At 49.8% G+C, this 24,573-nt stretch overlaps 1 protein-coding gene across 1 annotated transcript in view; it reads left to right on the top strand.

Annotated features, from left to right (window-relative positions):
• The window catches only part of MUC16 (mucin 16, cell surface associated), a 154,893-nt gene that overhangs the window by 90,169 nt on the left and 40,151 nt on the right, over positions 1-24,573 (top strand). Inside the window, 34 exon segments of the mRNA XM_069491483.1 lie at positions 382-554; positions 876-911; positions 1,172-1,237; positions 2,119-2,243; positions 2,521-2,588; positions 3,212-3,397; positions 3,727-3,749; positions 4,001-4,066; positions 4,732-4,856; positions 5,139-5,206; positions 5,566-5,738; positions 5,988-6,023; positions 6,275-6,340; positions 9,806-9,930; positions 10,022-10,089; positions 11,390-11,562; positions 11,915-11,950; positions 12,174-12,199; positions 12,246-12,273; positions 13,336-13,460; positions 13,868-13,935; positions 16,340-16,512; positions 16,630-16,665; positions 17,162-17,286; positions 17,456-17,523; positions 18,034-18,206; positions 18,318-18,350; positions 20,438-20,577; positions 20,685-20,752; positions 21,370-21,542; positions 21,657-21,692; positions 22,262-22,297; positions 24,058-24,182; positions 24,293-24,360. Of these exon segments, the coding sequence (XP_069347584.1) occupies positions 382-554; positions 876-911; positions 1,172-1,237; positions 2,119-2,243; positions 2,521-2,588; positions 3,212-3,397; positions 3,727-3,749; positions 4,001-4,066; positions 4,732-4,856; positions 5,139-5,206; positions 5,566-5,738; positions 5,988-6,023; positions 6,275-6,340; positions 9,806-9,930; positions 10,022-10,089; positions 11,390-11,562; positions 11,915-11,950; positions 12,174-12,199; positions 12,246-12,273; positions 13,336-13,460; positions 13,868-13,935; positions 16,340-16,512; positions 16,630-16,665; positions 17,162-17,286; positions 17,456-17,523; positions 18,034-18,206; positions 18,318-18,350; positions 20,438-20,577; positions 20,685-20,752; positions 21,370-21,542; positions 21,657-21,692; positions 22,262-22,297; positions 24,058-24,182; positions 24,293-24,360 (3,114 nt within the window).

The raw sequence follows: 24,573 nt of genomic DNA, 5'->3' as shown, positions 1-24,573 counted from the left end.
TCTTCCTTCATATCTCCGTTTGAATAAGAACATTTTCTGTAGCTTCTAAATTCTGTCTTTAGGATTTCTCTCATGATACGTGTACCTCCTGTAATGGCTTTAATCTTCAATTCTAGCTCCTCACCTGTCTAAAAGTCTGAACTCTCTTGTCACTATACACTGAGAAATCATGTTTCCCCTTGCAATTTTATAAAAATTCTTGTGTCCATGGTGCCGCTCAGCAGCCCAGGCTGGAGTGGAGTTGGTGCACTCAAAGAATAGAAGTGTGGGCTTCTCATCTCTCTGCCAAGTTTCTCATTCCCTCTGGCCATTTCCCAGGAAGCTCAGGACACCTCCCTGGGCAATCTGTTTATTGTCATGCCTCTCTCCTGCTCTCCCCAGGCCAAAGAAGGATGGGGAAGCCATTGCAGTGGACGCCACCTGCACCCACCGCCCTGACCCCACAGGCCATGCACTGGACAGAGAGCAGCTGTACTGGGAGCTGAGCAAGCTGACTCACAGCATCACCAAGTTGGGTCCCTACACCCTGGACAAGGACAGTCTCTATGTCAATGGTGAGGAGCTGTGATGGTTGTTGGAGTCTCTTCCTCATTGCTGGGCAGCCTCTGCTCTCTGGGTTGAGTTCACACTCCCTGGATGGCCACTGAAGGCTTAGCCTTGGTATATATATGTGATAATTGGGTTTCCTGGTTTCTTCCTCATCTTGGACTGGTTCATCCTTGGGACCTTCTTCTCAGGTGTGAGGGTGCTGAGAATCTCCAACAGCCCCTGATCCATGAAACTCATTTTATTGCACCATGGCAGCCCTCACCCCTATTTGGTTCTACCACTTCTCCTTAACCCTCATCCACTATCCTCCCTCCCTCTTGCTGCAGGTTTCACCCATAGGAGCTCTCTGCACATCACCAGCAGTGAGTATTCAACTGATGTTCCCATGTCCCCGATCCTATACCAATCAAGGCAGCAGCTGACCCCTCCTCATACCCTCTTATGTCCTCTTCATGAGGGAAGGAGCTGGGAGGACACAAGCTATTCCCTTTCCCCTCTGCCCCAGCTCCAGAAAGAGTCCAAATTCAAGCTGCACATGCAGTAAGCCCATTAATATTCCCTCCTTCTTACATTTCTGCTATGAGCTGTGCTACTGATTTCACTGATGTGGGCTTCTCCTCAGCTCCTGGGATGACCACAGTGAACCTGGGAACCTCTGGGACTCCATCCTCCCTTCCCATCCCCACTGGTGAGTACCAGTCAGTGGCATCTCTGTCAGAGCATGCCCCATGAGGGTAAACAGCTCTGCCACTTTCAGTCAAATAAAGATGAAAAGTCATAGAAAATCTAGTGATGAGGGGTCAAACGACAAACTGTATTGAGCACCTGCCCTGTGCCAGGTCCTGGGAACACAGCAGAGAATACAAAACCAATGAACATCTCTGCCCTCAGAGAGCTTATATAATTGGGATGATAATGATGAGGGTGGTGATGTAGATGAACATCATGATGATGGTCATGATAATGAAGATGATGATGGTAGTGGTGGACATGATGGGAAGGATCATGAGATGATGGCAACAATGATGGTGGTGGTAGAAGTGATGATGAAGGTGATGATGGAGGTGACAGTGTTGGAGATGGTACTGGTGGTAGTGCTGGTGGCGATGATGATGATGGCATTGACCTTCATGATGATCATGATGATGATGATGATTGGTGATTGTGATTTTGTCAGGAATGATGATGTGATAATTGTTTTTATGGTGGTGATGGATGATGGTGGGGTTGTGGTGCTGGTGGGGATGGTGACAATAGTGATGATGATGGGGATGATAATGAGGAAGGTCATAAGGTCAATGACCATAGTGATAACTAAGGTAGCAGCTTTCATTTGACAAGGTTGAGCACTGAATATGCACCACAAGCTACACTCAGCTATAACTAATACTATTTAATATGCTTTTTTAAGAAAAATAAACTTCTATCATAGCCAATGGAGGCATGGAAACTTTTTATTTTATCAATCACTTTGAATACTGTTGCACATGATAAGAAATAGGTTTCTTGCAAATTTTTAGATTTTTCTCTACTTTTTGACAGTGTGTTTATTTTCCACCCCAACTTCAGCCACTGAACCTCTCCTGATGCCTTTCACCCTCAACTTCACCATCCTGAACCTGCAGTATGAGGAAGTCTTGCGTCACCCTGGCTCCTGGAAGTTCAACATCATGGAGAGGGTCCTGCAAGGATTGGTGAGGACCCTTCTCACCTAACTCTGTCCCTCCCAACTCATACATTCCTGCCCACCTAGCCTAGGTCAAGACCATGGAGGAATACCCCACCCACTTTGCCCGCTCATGGATGCAAGCCTCACCCACCTCACCTTTGCCCCACCCATGGAAGAAGATCCCACCCACCTCATCTTATTCCCTACAGATGCAAGCCCCACCCACTGATACCCGCCCCACCCCCCTAACATCTGCCTCATTCTATCTCCTCACTTCTCACCTCCCTCTCCCTTCTCCACAGCTCAGGCCCTTGTTCAACAATACCACTGTCAGCCCTCTGTACTCTGGCTGCAGACTGACCTCGCTCAGGTGAGACCTTAGAAAAGCCACCCATGGCTACCCCAAAGTTTCCAGGTCCAAGAGGTTTGGTAGGTCTTATTCACGCCCTCGCTGTGGACATCCTCAGTAGAGGTGGAGTTCAGGAGGCACTGGCTCCAGGACGAAGGTGTCTCCTGATCCTACCACCTTCCTTCTCCACTGAGAGATTCTGCAGAGACCATCAGCATGACTGAGCTCCTACCCTGGTCATCCTTCTGAATAACCTTCTTCCCATTTCACTTTAAACAAGAAGAGCAATTCTTTTAGATTTTAAATTCTGTCCTTACAATTTCTCTCAAGATAAATGTGCCTCTTTTCATTGCTTTAATCTCTAATTCCAGCTCCTCGGCTGTCTCAACTATGAACTCTCCACTCCCCATGCTATGAAAATTCAGGTTTCACCTTGCGATTCTCTAAAAGTTCTTCTATACATGACTCTGCTCATGACCTCAGGCTGGCTTGGAGTCTATGTATTCAGAGAATCAAAATGTGGCTCCTTACTTTTCTACCAGGATTCTCATTTGCCCTGATACCTTCCTGTCCTACCCACAGGAATCTCAGGACCCTTCCCTAAGCAATCATTTATTGTCTTTCCTCTCGCTTGCTCTCCCCAGGCCAAAGAAGGATGGAGCAGCCACTGGAGTAGATGCTACTTGCACCCTCCACCCTGACCCCACAGGCCATGCGCTGGATAGAGAGAAGCTGTACTGGGAGCTGAGCCAGCTGACCCATGGCATCACCAAGCTGGGTCCCTACACCCTGGACAAGGACAGTCTCTATGTCAATGGTGAGGGGCCCTGATGTGGTTGGAGTCTCCTCCTCCTTGCTGGGAACCCTCTGCTCTCTGGCTTGAGGTCACACTCACTGCCTGGCCATCGAAGGCCTGGCCATGGTATATGTATGTGATGACTGAGGTCTTAGCTTCCTGGTTTCTTCTTCATCTTGCACTGAGCTCATCCTTGGGACCTTCTCTGATGTGAGGGTGCAGATAAAGGATCTCCTAGATCTCCTGCTCCATGAACCTCCTTCCATTGCACTAGGGTAGCCCTCACCCCTATTTGGTTCCCCTACCTCTCCCTTAACCCGTACAAACTCTCCTGCTTCCCTCTCTTGCAGATTTCACCCATCAGACCTCTCTTCACATCACCAGCAGTGAGTACTCAACTGACTTCCCAGTGTCCCCAAGCAGGGCAGTAGCTGATCACTCCCCATTCCCCCTCAAGCCCTCATCAGGAGGGAAGGAGCTGTGGGAGCAGACAAGTTATTCCTTTTCCCCTATGCCCTGTCTCTAGAGAGACTCCAAATTCAAACCCCACATGCAGCAAGCCTATTAATAGTTCCTCCTCCTGACATTTCTCCCACAAGAGTGCTTGCTGACTTCACTGATGTGCATTTCTGCTCAGCTCCTAGGACCTCCACAGTGAACCTGGGAACATCTGGGTCTCCATCCTCCTTACTCAGTCCCTTGGGTTAGTACTCATCAGTGGCACCTCTGCTAGAGCATCACTGATGAAGGCAAACATCTCTGCCATTTTCACTTTAATAAAGATGAAACATCATAGTATATCTAGTGATGAGTATTCACCTGACAATGTATTGAGCACCTACCTTGTGCCAGTATTGGACATACAGCAGAGAACACAAAAGAGTTAAAAATCTCTGCCCTCAGAGAGTTTATATTATCATGGTGATGATGGTGGCAGTGATGGTGATGATGGTGGTGGTGATGATGATGATGATGATTGTACTGGTTATGATGGTTATGATAAGGTGATGATGGTAGTGATCAGGATTATGATGGTGGCTGTGTTGGAGCTGATAATGGTGCAGTGACAATAAGCATAGTGATGTTGACATTAATGATAATAGTGTTTATTACAGACATCACAGATAATCTCTGAAATTATCCAGTACTGAAATGTACCCAATGCTATGCTCAGCATCTAACTAGTACTCCTTAATATGCTTTTTTAAAAAAAATCCATCATTATAGGCAATGGAGGCATAAAAAGTTTTATTTTATCAATCATGTTAAATACTGTTCCAGTATTGATAAAAAAAAAATAGGTCTATTGCTAACTTTTATATTTTCTTTACTTTTTAATAAAGTGTTTATTTTCCACCCCAACTGCAGCCACTGAACCTCTCCTGACGCCTTTCACCCTCAACTTCACCATCCTGAACCTGCAGTATGAGGAGGTCATGCAACACCCTGGCTCCTGGAAGTTCAACACCATGCAGAAGGTCCTGCAGGGATTGGTGAGGATCCTGCTCACCTAATTTTGTCCCTCCCAACTCATACATTCCTGCTCCTCTCACTTAAATCAGAGCCATGAAAGATCTCAGCCACCTTGTCTGCCCCACTCATGGACTAAGCCCCAGCCACCTCACCTTTGCCACGCCCCTGGAAGAATATCCCACCCACTACGCCTCATTCCCTACAGATGCAAGCCCCGCCCACTGGTGCCAGCGCCGCCCACCTCACATCTGTCCTGCCCCTATCTCCTCATTTCTACTCACCTCCCTCTCCCTTCTCCACAGCTCAGGCCCTTGTTCAACAATACCAGTGTCAGCGCTCTGTACTCTGGCTGCAGGCTGACCTCGCTCAGGTGAGACCTTAGAAAAGCCACCCAGGGCTACCCCAAGAGTTTCCAGGTTCAAGGACTCTCGTTCATGCCCTCGCTGTGGATGTCCTCAGCAGAGGTGGAGTTCAGGAGACACTGGCTCCTGGATGAAGGTGTCTCCTGATCCTACCACCTTCCTCCTCAACTGAGAGATTCTGCAGAGACCATCAGCAGGACTGAGCCCCTACCCTGATCATCCTTCTAAATTCCCTTCTTCCCATCTCACTTTGAACAAGAAGAACATTTCTTTTTTGAGACAGCTCTTCCTGTCTTACCCCCAGGAATCTCAGGACCCTTCCCTAAGCAATCTATTTATTGTCCTTCCTCTCACCTCCTCTTCCCAGGCCCGAGAAGAATGGGGCAGCTACTGGAGTAGATGCCACCTGCACCCTCCGTCCTGACCCCACAGGCCATGGGCTGGACAGAGAGCAGCTGTACTGGGAGCTGAGCAAGCTGACCCATGGCATCACCAAGCTGGGTCCCTACACCCTGGACAAGGACAGTCTGTATGTCAATGGTGAGGAGCTATGCTATGGTGGAGTCTTTCTCCTTGCTGGGCAGCCTCTGCTCTCTGGATTGAGGTCACACTCCCTGACTGAGTTCATCCTCAGAATCTCTGCTCTGATGTGAGGGTGCTGATAGAGAAACTCCATCAGTTCCTGCTCCATGAACCTCCTTGCATTGCATCAGGGGAGCCCTTACCCCTATTTTTCCCTCTGGGTCTCCCTTAACCCTTACCCACTATCCTCCCTCCCCGTTGCTGCAGGTTTCACTCATTGGAGCTCTTTGCACATCACCAGCAGTGAGTATTCAATGATTTCCGAGTGTCCCCAAGCAGGGTAGTAGATGACCACTCCCCAGTCCCCCTAATGTCCTTATTAGGAGGGAAGGAACTGGTGGGGCAGAAGCACAAGTGATTCCCTTTCCTTCTGCCCCAGCTCTAGGGAGACTCCAAATTCAAACCCCACATGCAAGCCCCATCAATAGTCTCTCTTGCTGTCATCTTTGCCCTGAGAGTGCTTGCTGATTTCACTAATGTGGGCTTCTCCTCAGCTCCTGGGACTTCCACAGTGAACCTGGGAACATCTGGGACTCCACCCTCCTTGCCTGGTTCCTCAGGTGAGTACCAGTCAATGGCACCTCTGCTACAGCATGCCTGATGAAGGCAAACATCTCTGTCGTATTCACTCTGATAAAAATGAAATGTCATAGTAAATTTAATGATAAGTAGTCAACCAACAATCTATTGAGCATCTACCCTGTGCCAGTACTTGGCATTCGGCAGAGAACAAAAACCAGATAAAAATCGCTGCCCTCGGAGAGCTTCTATTATTGTGGTGATGATGATGATGGTGATGATGATAATGACAGTCCTGGTCATGATGGTTATGATGAGGTGATGATGGTGATGGTTCTGGAGATTATGATGGTGATAATGGAGATTATGATCATGGTTTTGTTGGAACTGTTGATGGTGTTATGACAATAATCATAGTGATGGTGATGTTAATGATGATCATGATTTTTACAAACATGACATATAATCTCTGACATTGTTGACTACCAAAATGCACCAAATGCTGTGCTCAGCTTCCAATTGGTATGATTTAATATGCTTTGAAAAAATCTTCTATCTTATGGACAAGGGAGACATAGTAACCTTTTATTTATCACATGCTTTAAATCTGTTGCATATTTTTGTTTTTACAAATGGCTGTTGCAAACTCTTCTATTTTCTCTGGTTTGAAGATTGTGTTTATTTTTGTTGAGCCCAATATCAAGTAGACCTGCTAGATGGAGCAACCCTGTCTTACTTACTGTTACTTCTGCAGTGTCTGCCTTACGAATGGTAGATCTACAAGAAATACACAAAACCCCCCATAGAAGAAAGAAAGGAAGTAGGCTTTCTTGTAATGTAGGGAAACACCACTTTGCCTTCCCTGGTTCAAATCTTTAATGATTCTGTCAGATTCTACCCAGGACAACCATATAGTGTCTATGTCGCCCATCCTTGACAGACTTCACTAATTGATAATAGCATCCATTCTTTCTGATTTCATAACAGCTCCAGAATCCTTCAACCTTATACCCCATGTAGTCGCTCCCAATTCAGTTGAAGTTGTCACAGGATTATGGAATATAAGGCAAGGGAATTAGGCCCTTGTTTCTTACTGGTTTTCCTAGGAAGCCATCTGCATGTTGGAAGGCTCAGCTCAGCCTCTGCTGGGTCATGACTGATACCATCAGTTTGATCCGAGCCTGCCCACAGCTCCCCAGATGAATGACAGGAAAAGGTCAACAGCTAGTCCCGGCTGCAACACCCCAGATTTATTTCCATCTGTTGACATTCCATTTACCTTCCTTGTGGTACAGTTGCTCCTTGGTAGAAATTTCATCATGAAATGGAAAAGGCACTGGGTCTAGGGCCCCTACGTCCTTCTATTCAGCCAGTGACCCTGATAATTTTCTTATATTTGGATGGTGGGTGCCTCGGAGCCTGCAGGGAACTCTTCCTCACAGGTCTCTGGGAAAGGCCATGTGATGTCAGGATTAAGAGCACAGATGCTGGAGTTTGGTCACCTAGGGGATGGGTTTCAGCCAGAACCTGGCACGTGGTCAGCTCTCGACATGTGGAAACTGTCCGTTATTGAGAAAGAGTAGGATTCCAGAGGTAGAACACAGATGGAATTTGATAGCAGTGGACGTTCACAGTCCAGAGGGACAGAAGGAAGCCTGTTTGGGTCCCTGCCAGCAGCAGGAGGGGTGGCAGTGGGCATCCCCATCACAGAGTAATGGGAGATAATCTGAGCAAGGGAATTAGTTACAAAAGCAAGATATATCTGGCCCCTCCCTTTGCTTTCAATCCATTTTTTAAGCATCAGACCATATCAGAAGATGTCCTGGGTCCATCCATTCTTCCCCATTACCTCTCCAGCCTTAGTCCAAGCCACCACTGTCTCTTACCCAAACCCCAGCAATGGTTTCCATGTTGATCTCCCTGCTTCCATTTCTGCCCCTATAATCTGCTCCCCATATAGGAGCCAGAGGAAGATTTTGGAAAAAAAAAAAAAAAAACATCAGAGCACATCTCTCCCTTGGGTAAAATCTTCCTGCCACTTCCCACTGTTATTACAATAAAATCCATGTTCTCATCCATGAGCCACAAGTCCCTAAAGGCTATCATTCCTTTCTGACCTCATCTTCTTCTACACCTGGTGCATTGCAACATGGACATTGCGCAGACACAGCAAGCTGTTCCCAAACTCATGGACTTTGCACTTGCTACTTCTTTCCTTGGAAGCACTTCCTCTGGCTGGCTGCTTGTATAGCTGGTGCCTCTTCCTCCTTCAAGTTTCAAGCAAATCCCAAGTTTTAATAGGGAACTCGTCTGAATCCTCTATCTAAATCAGACCCTGTTTTCTTTTATTAAATAATCCTTCAATGGACTTACCACACTTTTGTTGTGCTTGTTGGTTTACATATCTGTTGTCTGTTTCCCCCTTGCGGGAATGTAATTTCTTATGGGCTTTATCAGCCACGTTCTATATTATACTCCGTCTAGGTCACTAGTTTTTTGTCCTCTGATACATTCTCCACCCTTTCAGAATGCTGTTGTGTGGACTGGACGTCTGACCCCTGAAAACTACATTTTGCAGGCTCCCTTGCTAACTTCCCCCTTCCTGTTAGGTTCAGCCAATAGGAAGCATTGATGGGAGAGTGGTGGGAGGGGCAGGGGAAGAGCCAAGGTACTTCTTCACCTCTCTCTGCTTCAGGTAGCATCTCCAGCAGGTGCTGTGTCTCTGCCATGGTCTCAGCAGTCTCTGGTGTGCCACTCCCTGTCCCTTTGTCCCTTCAGCCCTATGTGACCAGAGACTTTTTGATTTTGCCAATTTATCTGTTACCCTTCCAGGTTTTGGAGTATTTGTTTGTTGGAAGTTTTTTTTTTTTTTTTTGGTATGAAAGTCCCTGTATTGAAAAGGCTGGCATGAAGTCTATTTTCCTACCTAAAAATATAGGTGGCAATGTCATGAGGATGCCTCATCACAGCTGGTGCTTGAAAAATATTTGTTGAAGGAAGGAAGGAACTAAAATTGCAACCAGGGACCTGAGACATGAGTCTAGTCACATAATTGGGCCAGTACAGGGGGAAGTCTTGGGGCCCCTGTAAGTGACCCCAAATCAGGGCGCCTGGGAGAAGAACCAATTCCAGAGCTGGGTGTGGTGGCTTGCACCTGTAATCCTAGCCACTCTGCAGGCTGAGGCGGGAGGATCACTTGGGTCCAGGAATTTGAGACCAGCCTGGGCAACATAGCAAGACGCTACCTCAAAAAAATAAAAAAAATACATAAAAAGTGAACCAATTCTGGATATCGAGTAGGGTATGACTTAAATGATGGTAATGACTTAATAAATGATAAATTACTTAAATGATGGTCCCTGCCTGTGTCAGATCAAGAATGAAACCAAGTGGAAACTTCTGGTGGAGAGAATCGGAGCCCATATGTGGGAAGGCTGGAGGGAGGGCTGGACAGGGAACTCTAGCAGGCTCATGACAGATACTGTTTTCTGCCTCTCCTGTTGCAGCCACAATCCCTACCTTGGTACCCTTTACCCTTAACTTCACCATCACAAACCTGCAGTACGTGCCAGACATGAAGCACCCAGGCTCTGCAACATTCAACACAACCGAGCAGATCCTGCAGCACACGGTGAGAGACCCAAGATGCCCACTGCCCTCTCCTCCTCACTCCTGCAGAGCTCCTCAGCTCTCCGACTCACCTCCCTCTCCTTCCTCCCTAGCTCGGTTCTTTGTTCAAGAACACCAGTATTGGCCCACTATATGCTGGCTGCAGACTGATCTCCCTCAGGTGAGACACTGTAGGGGCCAAGGGCGCTGAAAAATCAACTTGCAAACAGCAGATTAATCACAGACAGGGCATACAAATTTATTTAACATGCAAATGGGGGAGGGGCTTCAGAATGAAAATCCACAGATACAGGGGAAATTGTCCATTTTTACGCTTCGGTTCAACAAAGTGTGGACAGCCACGTAGAATCTAATCATGATTAGACAAAAAGTATATAATCTAATGCTAGTAGACCGAGTACAGAAACCCAGCAAGGCCCGTCTGTCTAGATTCTTCTTGGCCTCTCTGAGCAGCATTCCTTCCTTCTGGCTATGGGGCAGATCACTTTCTGGAATGGGGTAGTGGGTCTTATGACCTACAGTCAAAGAAGGTAGGTCAGATAGTTTCTCAATGACCAGTTTTTACATAGGAAGGCAGAGGTGAAAGGTAGAGTAATATTTTTAAGGTTTATAGCTGGCTTTGCAGAAAATGGGTTCTGGTTTCTATGACCTATGGTGGAGAAGAGGGATTCTAGTTTCTGTGGCCAGTCTGGCAGGGTGGGGGGACGGGATGGGATGGAGAGACAGGAGGGTAGGAGAAAATTAGAGAAAATAGTTTGCTTCTGAGGCTACTTCGAGGGCTTCGTTTTGGGGTATTGTTTTCTGAGCCTCCAATAATGCTCGGGAGGGAACACACACACTCCCACCCCTTCCAGATTTGGTTCCTGAATCTCCCCTTTTCCCCACCTGCCTGGTGTATCAAGGTGAGCCCTCTCCCTTGTTCCTACCCTCAGGGATTCCTTCCTGTTCCCCTTCTGGTCCTAAGCCACATGGAGTGAATGACCTTACAATTTCAAACATCATTCTGTTGTAAGGAAACTTCAAAACGCAATACTGAACAGCCTTTGCGACACGCATATTTCTTCCCCTACATTTAAAGTGCTCAAAGATGACGCACCTAAGAGATTTGCAAGGTCTGGTGGCTGCCCTCATCTGATTTTACTCCCCGCTGGCTTTATCCGGGAGTGGAGAGATAGTGGCTGCTATGTGGATGCTGAACAAACACTGGGGCAACTTTAGTGCCATTTCACCTTGTTCATAATGATCGTTTATAAAGTCTAGGTTTTTTTTTTCTTTTTTGGTTTTTTTTTTTTCTTCTTTTTTGTCTCCTTTCCCTCTACCCCTTCCCCCACCCCCCCCGCCCACCTTCTACAAAAACTGATTTCAGCTTTGTGGCTTTTCCAAACATTATCATTCCTGCAAGTCACTCTCATCATTCATCCTACATATGTTCCCATCTCTCTGTCTCCCTCCCCACCCAGGCCAGAGAAGGACGGATCAGCCACCAGAGTGGACACCATCTGCACTCACAGTTCTGAGCCCACAAGCCCTGGGCTGGACAGAGAGCAGCTGTACTGGGAGTTGAGCCGGGGGACCCATGGCATCACTCAGCTGGGCTCCTTCAGCCTGGACAGGGACAGCCTCTATGTCAATGGTGAGGGGCAGCGTACTCCTTCCCTGGATCTGCTTGCAGACCATGTGCTCTGGGTTTATGACACAGAGCACGTGGTGTCTATTCGCAGCTTTTCTGGACATATAATGAGAGATCAATCACAGGAGGGGATGCATGAATAGCAGAGGGACGAACTGCAGATAACCTGATGCAGAAATTCCACCCTGTGCTCCAGCAATATGGTCTCTGGGTCTTGTCTTCAGGGTCTGCCCTTGGAGGGCACTCTTTAAATCTGACTTCGATAAATGGATCTGTAGAAACCCAGTGGGTCCGAGATTCTTACCACTTCTTCCCATCCCCGATCCTTACAACCCCTCACCTTCTCTTTCTTCAGGTTACACTCACCGGGCCCTGACCTCTACCCCCAGCAGTGAGTAATTTGGGGCCTTGTACCTCTTGCCTTAGGGGCCCGTCCCTGCTCTGCTCTTTCGCCACCTTCATTCCCCAGCTCAGAAAAGACAGGCCAGCACAGGCTCGAGGCCAAGTAAAATAAGGGTCTCGGTCTCGAGGGCCTGTGATGGGCAGTCCTTGGCTGGGGAGGCTCTGCCTCTGCCCACGTTTGCCTCACTTTGTTTTCTCCTGCATCGCAGCAGCCTCGACCATGTCTTCGGGGACCTCCGTGCCACTCTCCGCAGGTAAGAGCTTCCTCTGTGTCTCCTCCCTAGAAAAGTCCAGTGTCCTTGGACAGGGTGGGTATCACCCTGGTGAGCCACAACTCCCCACTCATTCCACCGACAAGCATTTATTAAGCACTTACTGTAGGAAAGGCTTGAATTAGAAAGGAGCTCTAGTCTTGGATGGGGTCCCAGCAGGAAAGACAGGAGTGTGGCTGTATTGATAAGTATTGAATAATAATCAGGATTTTCCTGGGGTGAGTTTTGCAGGTGTGTGGAGGGGTTTGTTTTGCACAGACTTAGGAAGGAAGGGAGGGAATGGCATGATCTGTGGTCATGCTCGGTGACTTGGGCAGGCTTTGGTTGGACCAAAGGCCACCTTTTCATTCCCGGCTTCTCGCCAGTTCAAGGAGGATTGCATACCACCCACCGGCCCTGCTGAGGGTCCCGGACGAGCCGGCATCTTGAGCCTTTGGTTTCTCACCAGCTAGGGCCTCCTGACGGCATTGTGACCACTGGCCACTCAGGCCACAACAGGTGGTCACTGCCCGCGGACCCAGGCGGACCACAGATCCTGGGGCCACAGTGCCTGGGTTCAAGTTAGACTCTGCCATTTAGAGATTTGGTGACTTGGGAAAATGATTTGACTTCCCTTTGGCTACGTTTTTACGTCTTGAAAATGGGGATAATAATGTTATCTCCCTCTAAAGATTTTGCCTCAGACGTAGATGAGTTAAAATGTAAATAAAGCGCTTGCAACAGGGCCTGACACCTAAAAACGCAATATAGGTGTTTCTTCAAACAAATTATTTTAAAAATCAATAAATGCATGGATCTCAAAGAAACAGTTGGGGTGGGGAGACCTTAGAGAAGAGGGAAGTCTGTCCGGAATTTTAGCCACGTGAAGGATCAGATACGTTTGCTTTCTGCTTCAGGATGTATTTACCTCGAGAGGCCAATTTTTCATACTAGCCTTAGTGCGCCTCAGTTAGTGCTGATGTCTGGGCTGTCCTCTCTGAGGAAGTTGCCCATCTGGAGGGAAACCTTCCCCAACGCTTGAAGACGCACAAGCGGGGTGCCCCAGACTCGGGTTCACAGAGTAACAGGCTCACAGAACGTATCTTTTCCACTCTCACTGCAGCCTCTGGCTCTCTCCTAATGACTTTCACCGTCAACTTCACCATCCTGAACCTGCAGTACATGGAGGACATGCATAACCTGGGTTCCTGGAGGTTCAACACCACAGAGAGGGTCCTCCAAAATTTGGTAAGAGCCCCGCCCCATCTGCTGATGTAAGCCCCGCCCACCTCACCTGCGCCATGCTCATGGAGGAAGACCCCACCCATCTGATCTCAGTCCCCAGAGACACAAGCCCTGCCCACTGGTGCCTGCACCGCCCACTGGTGTAAGCCCCGCCCACCTCACCTGCACCATGCCCATGGAAGAAGACCCCACCCATCTGATCTCAGTCCCCAGAGACGCAAGCCCTGCCCACTGGTGCCTGCACCGCCCACTGGTGTAAGCCCCGCCCACCTCACCTGCGCCATGCTCATGGAAGAAGACCCCACCCATCTGATCTCAGTCCCCAGAGATGCAAGCCATGCCCACTGATGCCAGCCACACCCACCTGGCTTCTGTTCACTTCTACTCACCTCCCTCTCCCTCTGCCGCAGCTCACACCCTTGTTCAAGAACACCAGCATCAACCGTCTGTACTCTGGCTGCAGACTGACCTCGCTCAGGTGAGACCATAGAATATCTAACCAGGGCTGCCCCAGGTGCTCCATGGCCCTGAGAATTTGGTCGGCTTCCTTCCTGCCCTCCCCGTGCATGTCCTCAGCAGGTGTGGAATTCAAGAAGCGGTGGCTCCGGGATCAAGGTGTCTCCTAAGTCTACCATCCTCCCCACCTCAAATGAGAGTTTCTGCAGAGCCCATATGCAGGATTGGGCCCCTGCCCTGGTTGTCCCTCTGATCTGAAATTCCTCCTTCTGTCCCTCCCTTTGAATAAGAAGGGCATTTCCTTTAGGTTTTATATTCTGTCCCTAGGGTTTCTTTCAAGACAAACTTGCCTCCTCCACTTGCTTTAATCCCCAGTGCCAGCTCTTCCATCTGTCTCACCTGTGAGGATGCAGCTTTCACCCTTGCCATTTTAAAAATTCTCGTATCCGTGACTCTGCTCACAGTCCAAGGTTGGCTGGGAGTTGGTGCACTCAGAGAATCTAAGGGTTGCTTCTCACCCTTGCACCAGGCTTCTCATTTCCTCTGACTCCTTCCTGTTCTACCCCAGCCCTGCCGCCCCCAGGAACCTCAGGACCTGTCCCTAGGCAATGCATTTATCATCCTTCCTTTCACCTGCCTTCTCCTGGTGCCAGGAGAAATGGAGTGTCCCTTGTTCCTCAGCTGGGATGGAAGTGACCTTGAGCTAAGCTGCTTCTAGCTCTGGTTTCCTAGCAACTTGATAAAGGTGCAATGTCAGTTGTGTTGCCTAGTGATATTGTGTATGGTGAAAATGACTCACATCTTTTCTGGGAGGACTATAAATGGACATCAATACCTAGCAAGAAGCTGTCACTTTGGGCTGCCTTAGGTGTGGTGATTTTGTTCACTGCGTGGAATTGTTAAAGAAATATTGGTTCCCCTTTGGGACATGGCACTCCTAAGCCAGGAGAAAGCCTTGACTAGTCTTTGGAGGTCTTATTTCCTTGCACACAGGCTGTCACCTGAGATGCCAAAGAGAACGGCCTTGGACTGCCAAAAGGGCTCTTGCAAAAAAAGATAAATGCCCAATGCTGTCCTGCTCTTATCCTTCTAAGTGAACCGGAAGCCCCACACAGCCTATTCAGGTCTTGCAAGTGTGAAAATTGTCAAATCAAAATGCAGTCACTCATGTTAAGAAAACGCCGACAAGTAGAGCCAGGGAAGACCAGGTTCTCATGCTTGTATGCCCGACGACAAAACTATCACAAAAGACTGCAAAACCCACAACCTTGCACAAAGCCTGTCACAACCTTATACAAAAAACTACTTCTGCAAGGACATCTGCCCAGCAACTGCCTGTCCAACCTCAGATGGGCATCACTCTCGTCACTGATCTTTGTCGCTAAGGATAATTATGACAAAACAATTACATAATTGTCTTCATTTCTTTTTCCGTTAAAAACCTTTGTCTTCCTTCACCTCTCTGAATAGGTTCATATTTCACTATGGCGCATGTGCTCCCGTTGCAAGGCACCATCCCCTCATAAACGTCTTTTCTTTTGGAGAGCCTCTTGCTCTTGTTATTTAGGTTGACAAAAGTCTGGCCATCTGATTGGATTAGGATGATCTGAAGAGAGCCAGCACAGCCAGCTTATACTTTACTAGACCTAAGGCAAAACCAAAGGGAGATCTCACCTCAGTGCAATTAGTCTGCAACGAGTATACAGTGATCCGATGCTGCTGTTGGTGAACAAGTTCTTGAGCTGGGGAAGGAGTGAGTGAAGGAAATGGTGGGTCAAGGAGGAACGTAGAATGAAGCTCATACCTGGAGAGGGGTAGCTGATGGCCAGGATGTCTGTTGCAAGGAGAGGGAACAGAAGGGGGAAGAAAACAGAGCCAGAGGCAGAGAGGTTGTGCAGAAAAGAAATACTCACCTGCAAGGGAGAGAGGGGAGGAGTGTGCAGAGCAGGCTCCGGGGGCCCTGAGATTCGTGTTGGGACATTGTGGCTTCATCCACAGCCAGCATGGAGCCATGGAGTTTAGCAAATAGCTAACTGGGGGAGATTTCCATCGAGAGTGAGAATTGGCTGCCATGGTGAGGATGAATTGCAAAGGACGGGAGGCCCGTGATGGGGACCTGGAATGAGGAGGCAGAAATGTAGCCAGTTCCCTCCATGATGAAAATGAGGTTGTGCTGACAAGAGCCCACCAGTGTCTAGCTTTCCCATAATCATTGCAAAGCACCTTCTATCACTCTGTCTCCATCCCTCTGTCCCTCCCTCCGTAAGCATGAAAAACGGAGCACCCCCCAGAGAATGAGTGTGACTTCTCACCTCTCTACCAAGCTTCTCATTTCTTCTGGCACCTTCCTGTCCTGCACCCAGGAATCTCAGGACCCCTCCCTGGGCAACCCATTTATTGTCATTGCCTTCACTCACTCTCCCCAGTTCAAAGGAGAATGGGGCAGCCACTGAAGTGAATGCCATCTGCACCCACCGCCCTGACCCGACAGGCCCTGGGCTAAACAGAGAGCGGCTGTACTGGGAGTTGAACCAGCTGACTGATGGCGTCACCAGGCTGGGCCCCTACACCCTGCACAGGGACAGTCTCTATGTCAATGGTGAGCATGCCCACCTGTGTTTTGCTGTATCTTAGAGACTGCATCCTACCCTTCCAAGCTTCCTCTATTCCTTCTCCTCAAGCATCACCTGCTCTCCCACTTTCCCTCTCTCTACAGGTTATACCCACCAGCCTTCAGTAACCACCATCAGCAGTGAGTACTTAATCCCCCTCCCCAGAACCCCCCAGCCTCAATCCAGGGAAGGAAGCAACAGGCCCCTGCCCACGTGTCCAACTGTCAGGGAGGGAAGGAGTCTGGCTCACAGGCTGGGAAGTCATTGCAATGAGACTCAGCTGGGAATCACCTCTGCATGGTTGCCTAGACACAGAGAAATGCCACTAAATGTTGGTTGGGTGGCTGGATGGAGGAGCATAAGTGAACAACTCATAAATGTAAATTAGAATGCTAGGCTGACTCCTTCAAGCTTTGCAGCTTCCAAAGATTTCCCACCTTCACCTGCAGCATGTGATGATCTAACATTGCTCACAGCTGGTGATGCTGGTATCAGACCCCAGGGTCCCTTAGCCATTGCTATGGATGCCAGTGAGAGGATCACTGGTCTCAGGCCTGTGGCCTCAGTCCCTGTCTACTCCTCTGTCCCTCCCAGGCCTGACTCAGCACCACCTCTCCTCTCCCTCCCCTGCTGCAGCCACAAAAGCACCTCTGGTGAACTTTACCCTCAACTTCACCATCACCAGCCTGCGCTACAGGAAGGACATGCAGTCTCCAGGCTCTTGGAAATTCAAGGATGTGGAGAAGGCTCTGCAGATTCTGGTGAGAGCCCTGCCCACCTCACTTTGCCCTGCCCACGAGTGCCCACTCCACCCACTCTGCCTTCCCCATGCTGGTGTGGCCCCACCCACTCATCAGGCCCCACCCACTGATGGAGATCTGGCCCCTGCCTCTCAGACCATTTTCTCTCTTCCTTCTCCCTCTCCCGCAGCTGGATGTGCTGTTCTGGAACACCAGTATCCGCCCACTGTACTCTGGCTGCAGACTCATTTTGCTCAGGTGCGACCTTACAACAGCCAGCCAGGGCTGCCCCAGGTGCTCCCAGGCCCAAAGGGTTCAGTTGGCAACCATCCTGCCCTCCCTGCAGATGTCCTCAGCAGAGGTGGAATTCAGGAGCAAGGTGTCTCTTCATCCTACCACCTTCCCACCAACTGTCCCCAGACTCTGCAGAGCCCGTCAGCAGGACTGAGCCACTACCCTCCTCATCCCCCTGAATCCCTCCCTCTGCCTCTTTACAAATGAAGTCATTGCCTTTGGGTATTAAATTCCGTGTTAAGGATTTCTCTCAAGACAACCACGCCTTACCACTTACTTTAATTCCCGCCTGCAGCTCCCTACTTGTCTTCTCCTGCCCCCATGCCATGAGGATGCAGGGTTGTGTCATCCAACTTAATAAGAATTCTTGGATCCATGACTCTGCTGACAATTCCAGCCATGGGACCCCATGAATCTCAGGACGCCTCCTTGGGCAATCCATTTATTGTCACTCCCCTCACCCACCCTCCACAGACCGGAGAAGAACGAATCAGCCACTGGAGTGGACACCATCTGCGCCCTCCGCCGTGACCCAGCATACCATGGGCTGGACAGAAAGCGGCTGTACTGGGAGATCAGTAAGCAGACACAGGGCGTCACCCGGTTGGGCCCCGCCACCCTGGACCCAGACAGTCTCTACGTCAACGGTGAGAAGCTGCCATCCTTGTGTAGCACAATAGACGCCACATCCTTCCTCTTTACTCTTCTCTCTCCCTCCTCGCACACTCTACTCAAACTTTTTCCCTCCACCTGCACAGGTTACACCAAGAGGAAGCCCCCGACCTCCAGCAGTGAGTATTCTGGCACTTAAGAAGTGTTGACATCTCTGTAACCTGCTTCCACCTGAGACCCATCCTGAGGGATGGAAGAGGCCAAGAGCTCACTGCCTCCACTGCACACCCCTCCCCCATCTCCAGCCCTGAATGAACAGGGACCTGTACCCGCCAGAACACTTCCATGTAGGCACCTCCTCCCAGCATCTCCAAGATGATGGAGTCTCCAACCCAACCACTTCGGCAGTTTTCTCCCCAGCTTCTGCACTGACCATGTCAACATCTATGGTGCAGGGCCATGTTGGGGTGTCGCTCTCCTCTTCCTCACTGGGTGGGCTCTGCTGCAGAAGGTTCCTGCACCTAGTTCACACTTCCATCTGGGCCTCCCATCAGAGTACTTTGAGCAAAGCCTTTGTGTCTCTGGGGTCAGGGGGTGGGCACTGATTCCTGCCAGAAGGAGGTCCTGTCTTCCTTTCAAAGACTCTCAGGTGTGATGGTCCAGCTGCCAAAGGACCATCTATCCAGCTGCCAACTCCCAGTATCCCTAGTTGGCTCTTCATGGAAGATCTCTGCCTTCCCCCTTCCCCTCCCCTCTGCAGGTCACACCCATCCAGCCTCAAGCACATCCACCAGTAGTGAGTAGTCCAGATCGCTCTGTGTGTCTGGGACCTCCTACCTCCCTTCCCCTGAGAAATAGGAGGCCCTGAAATGGCCATCCCTGACTCCTGTGACCCACCCTTTGGATGGGAAGGGGCCAGTGGAGGTGTACAGAAATGTGACCTGGCACTGGGATAATCACTTGAGGGCAGGAGTGTGCGACCAGCCTGGACAAGATAGCAAGACCCCCACATCTACAAAATATTTTAAAAAGTAGCCAGGCATGGTGGCCCACCCCTCTAGTCCCAGCTACATGGGAGGCTGAGGCAGGAGGATCACTTGAGCCCAGGACTGTCCGTCTGCACTGAGCTATAATCTCACAACTGCACTACTAGGCAATAGACTCAGACCCCATCTCTAAAAAAAAAAAAAAAAGACATAAAGTAATGTGACTGAGTTGGGGGTGACAGGAATCACCTGCCCTTCCTCAGCACACATGCTTGAGAATAGTGTCTTCCCTTCAGGCCAATACGGCATAAGGGGCACAAAAGTTTATAAATAGAGCCTCCACCATTGCCAGCATTCCCTTAAAGGTGGAAAACACCTGGGATTTCATTCTTGGTGTTTTGGGTTTTTTTTTTTCTCTCACCAGCTATCACCACCACAACCCTCAAAGCATCCTCTCTGCTTCCCTCACCTGCCGTTAAGACCACAGGTAAAAACAATTTTACTGGTACCCAAATCATTTCTACAAATAAATCATACCAAATCACTTCCTCTGTCATTAATAACTCACGTGCTCCAAGGAACTCATCCATTATTGAGGATTTCATCTAGCTGCTCGAGATCCAAACCCTGGGTACGCCAGAGATCACACAGCAGCTTCCTGTTCCTCCACTGTATCTATGTCCATGTCATTCTAGTCTTGTTGACAATCTTTGGAGGACTCCATCGGGTCTACAAGTCACGTGAAAACCCCTGTGCTGCCTCGCTCTTCTGCACTCAAAGGATCCCTCCATTCTCACATCTGTGTTCCTATAATGAAAGACCATCCCTATCCTTCAGCTTACCCTGCTCTGTCCTCCTTTGAAGGCTTTGCCCAGGCTGTTCCTTCTGCCTGGAGGGCCCTCCCGACTTCTTAGCTCCTCTTAACATAACCCTTCTTGATGCTTTTGGCCACACCTGAAATGAGGTTTCCTCTGGGAGGCTTTCCTCCGTCATTGGTTGAATGGCTCTCCCAGATTGGCCAAGCCACGCCCTGCCCCAGGCTTCCCCTTAAGGTCACCACCCTTCGACAGCATCAGAAGACTACGCCATATTCATCTTCAGACCCACAGCTCAGCACAGAACCTTGCACACATTAGATGCTCCATAAATGCTCACTGAATGGATGGACAGAGATTTGTGAAGTCTTAGAATTCTAGAATGTTTTTTGCTGGTGCCCCACAATTACAGCCACAACAGCCTTAGTCATTATTGCTAAAACCCAAACTGAACATATCTGTTTCCTTCCCTGACTGCAGCCACTAGACCTAACCTGGTGACCTTCACTCTCAACTTCACCATCACCAACCTGCACTACAGGGGACACAGGCAGCCACCAGGTTCTATGAAGTTCAACACCACAGAGAAGGTCCTGCAGGCTCTGGTGAGAGCTCCGCCCACTTCAAGCCCCACCCACTCATGTAGCCCCACCCCCCAATCACCACCTTGCCCCTCTCTCTCACATCATTTTCTCTCCTCTCTCCTCTGCAGCTTGATCCCCTGTTCAGGAACACCAGTGTTGGCCCGCGGTACTCTGGCTGCAGACTGACCTTGCTCAGGTGAGATTGGGAATACCCAGCCAGGGCTGCCTCCATGCTCCCAGGCCTGAAGAGTGTGGTCGGCTTCCTTCCTGCCCTCCCTGTGCGTGCCCTCAGCTGAGGTGGAATTCAGGAGGCCCTGGCTCCAGGGTCAAAAGGTCTCCCCATCCTGCCACCTCCCCCATGCACTATTTTCAAATTTTCAGAGCCCGGCAGCAAGATGTGACTCTACCACTAATCATCCTTTCTGATTTCCATCCATTCCTTAGAACAGGAAGAGCATTTCCTTCAGGTTTTCAATGCTGTGCCCAGATGTTCTCAGAAGGCAAATGTGCTTTCACCTCTTGCTTTAATGCCAGTGGCAGCTGTTCACTTGTGTAAAGTCTGAGTTCTCCTGTGCCCAAGCCCTGAGGATGCAGGGTTGGGTCTACCAACATAATAAGAGTTCTTGGACCTACGTCTCAGCTCACAATCCCAACCAGGCTGCAAGTGTGTGCACTCAGTGAATCTCAGGCCTGCTTCTCTCCTCTCCACCAGACTTCACCTTTCCTCTTGCCCCTTTCTGTCCTGGCCCCGAGTCTCAGGACCCCTCCCCGGGCAATCCATTTATTGTCATTCCCCTCACCTGCCCTCCACAGACCTGAGAAGAACGGATCAGCCACTGGAGTCGACGCCATCTGCACCCTCCACCCTGACCCTGCACACCATGGGCTGGACAGAGAGCGGCTGTACTGGGAGATCAGTCAGCAGACACAGGGCGTCACCCGGCTGGGCCCATACACCCTGGACCCGGACAGTCTCTATGTCAATGGTGAGAGGCTGCCACCCCTTTTTCTGCAGCTCAGCAGATCCAACATTCTCCTTATTTATTGTTTTCCCTTCCTCTTCCCACCCTCTACTCAACCTTTCTCCCCCACCTGTGCAGGTTACACCCACAAGTCGAAGCCCCCGACCTCCAGCAGTGAGTATTCTGAGGTTTCCAAAGTCTTTCCATCTCTGTGCGATGCTTCCACCTGAGACCCAGGTTTAGGGATGCCCACTGCCTCCACTGCACACCTCGACCCCACCTCCAGCCCTGACTGAGCAGAGATCTGTACCCCACAAATCCCTCAAAACTAGGCAGCTCCTCCCAAGATCTCCAAGATGATGGACTCTGCAAGCAATGCACTCGGGGTGTTTTCTCCCCAGCGTCTGCAGTGACAGTGTCAACATCTACGGTGTAGGGCCAGGTTGGGCTACAGGTCTTCCCTTCCTCATTGGATGGGCTCTGCAGCAGCAAGTCTCTGCGCCTAGTTCACAATTCCGCCTGGGCCTCCAATCACAGTACTTTGAGCAAAGCCTTTGTCTCTCTGTGGTCAGGGGGCAGACTCTGATCCCTGCCAGAAGGGGGCGGCGTCTCCTTTCAAAGACTCTCAGGTGGGATGGTCCACTCCCCAAAGGAACATGTTTCCAGCGGCCAACTCCCAGTATTCCCGGTTGGCTCTTCATGGAAGATCTCTCCCTTCCCCCTTCCCCTCCTTGTCTCTGCAGGTCACACCCATCCAGCCTCAAACGCATCCACCGCTGGTGAGTATTCCAGATCTCTGTGTGTCTGTGACCTCCTACCTCCCTTCCCCTGAGACACAGGAGCCCGAGAATGGCCATCCCTAACCCCTGTCACCCATTCTTTAGATGGGAAGGGGCCAGTGGAGATGTACAGAAATGGGACCTGGAGGTGGGTTGATCCCTTGAGGGCGGAGTTTCAGAACAACCTGGGCAACACAGCAAGACTACATCTCCACAAAAAATTTAAAAAATTAACCAGGTGTGGTGGTGCTCACCTGTAGTGCCAGCTACTTGGGAAGCTGAGGCAGAAGGATGATTTCAGCCCAGGGCTGTGAGGGTGCACTGAGCAATGATCCCACAGCTGCACTCCAGCCCTGGGAATGCATTGTGACCCTGTCTCAAAAAAAAAAAAAAAGACAAAAATTAACATACCCAGTTGTTGGAGGCAGGAATCACCTATCCCTTCAACGCACACAACCCTCTAGGACAGTGGCCTCACTTTGGGATCACTGGGCATATGTATGCACAAATGTTTATACTTAGAGCCTCCACCACTGCCACCCTTCACTTAAGGTATAACACACTTTGGATTTCATTCCCTGTGAGGTTTTGATTTGTTTTTCAGCATCTATGGCCACTACTTCCTCCAAACCAAACCCTCAGACTACATCACCCCCAACAAGCCCACAGGCAAAAAGGCTGTCATTGGTGCCCAAATCCTATGGGCAAACTCATTCATACCTGATCACTTCTTCTCTCACTGCTCACTCCCCATCTCCAAAAACTCAACCATTAGTAAGGATTCCAGGGACCATCTTGTGGCTCAGGACCCAAATCCTGGGTCCCGCCCAGACCACACAGCAGCTCCTGGCCCGTGGTCCACACACCTCCTGGACATCACTCATGTCCCTCGTTCTCATGCTCCAAAACCCCACCTTCCTCTTCCTCATCAAGGCAGAGGCACAACACTGACATTCACCTTTCTTCCAGCTCACCTTGCACCTCATCCATCACAAAATCACACCTGTAACCCTTCGGGATATCTCTCAAGCCCCTCATTTGCATCAATCAACTTCACTCAGGACACCAGCATTTTTGCTAGACGATTGCAGTAGCCTCTCCTCTGGCCTCCTTGTGTTCTCCACACAACAGCTTCCTGTCTTTACCACTGTATCTTTTCCACATCATTCCTGTCTTCTTGACAATCATTGGAGGACTCCATCTGGTCTACAAGTCACATCCAAACCCCTGTGATGCCTCCCTCTTCGGGGTTCAAAGCATCTCTCCATTCTGAAACCAATGTCCCTGTACTGAAAGAGTATCCGAAGCCTTGAGCTTACCATTCTCTGTCCTCCTTCGAAGATTTTGCCCAGGCTGTTCCTTTTGCCTCGAGTGCCTCCCCTCTTGCTTAGCTCTTCGTAACCTAACGCTTCTTGCTGCTTTTGGCCACAACAGAAAGGATGTTTCCTCCAACATTGGTTCAGTGGCTCTTCTGGACTTACACAGCCAACCCCCAAGCCCAGACTTCCCTGAAGGTCACCTTCATTCCACACCATGAGGACACTATGCTCTATTGGTCTTTGGGCTCAAAGAGCTCAGCACAGAACCTTCCACATGTTAGGTGCTCTATAAATACTCACTGAATGGATTAACAGAGTTTCTTGAAGTCTTGGAATTCCAGGATGTTTCCTGCTGGTGCCCCACAGTTTAGGCCACAACAGCCTTGGTCATTATTGCTGTGGCCCAAACTGGACAGTTCTGTCTCCTTCCCCCTCCTGCAGCCACTGTCGCTACCCTGGTGACCTTCACTCTCAACTTCACCATCACCAACCTGCACTACAGGGGGCACAGGCAGCCACCAGGTTCTATGAAGTTCAACACCACAGAGAAGGTCCTGCAGGCTCTGGTGAGAGCTCCACCCACTTAACCAAGCCCCACCCACTCATGTAGCCCCACCCCCCAATTACCACCTTGCCCCTCTCTCTCACATCATTTTCTCTCCTCTCTCCTCTGCAGCTTGATCCCCTGTTCAGGAACACCAGTGTTGGCCCACGGTACTCTGGCTGCAGACTGACCTTGCTCAGGTGAGATTGGGAATACCCAGCCAGGGCTGCCTCCATGCTCCCAGGCCTGAAGAGTGTGGTCGGCTTCCTTCCTGCCCTCCCTGTGCGTGCCCTCAGCAGAGGTGGGATTCAGGAGGCCCTGGCTCCAGAGTCAAGGTGTCTCCCAATTCTACTGCCTCCCCTATGCAGTGTGTTCACATTTGCAAAGTCCGGCCGCAGGATGTGACTCTACCC

Source organism: Eulemur rufifrons, chromosome 2, assembly GCF_041146395.1.
Source record: "Eulemur rufifrons isolate Redbay chromosome 2, OSU_ERuf_1, whole genome shotgun sequence".
NCBI lineage: Eukaryota > Metazoa > Chordata > Mammalia > Primates > Lemuridae > Eulemur > Eulemur rufifrons.
This window is presented reverse-complemented; position numbering and strand designations above follow the sequence as displayed.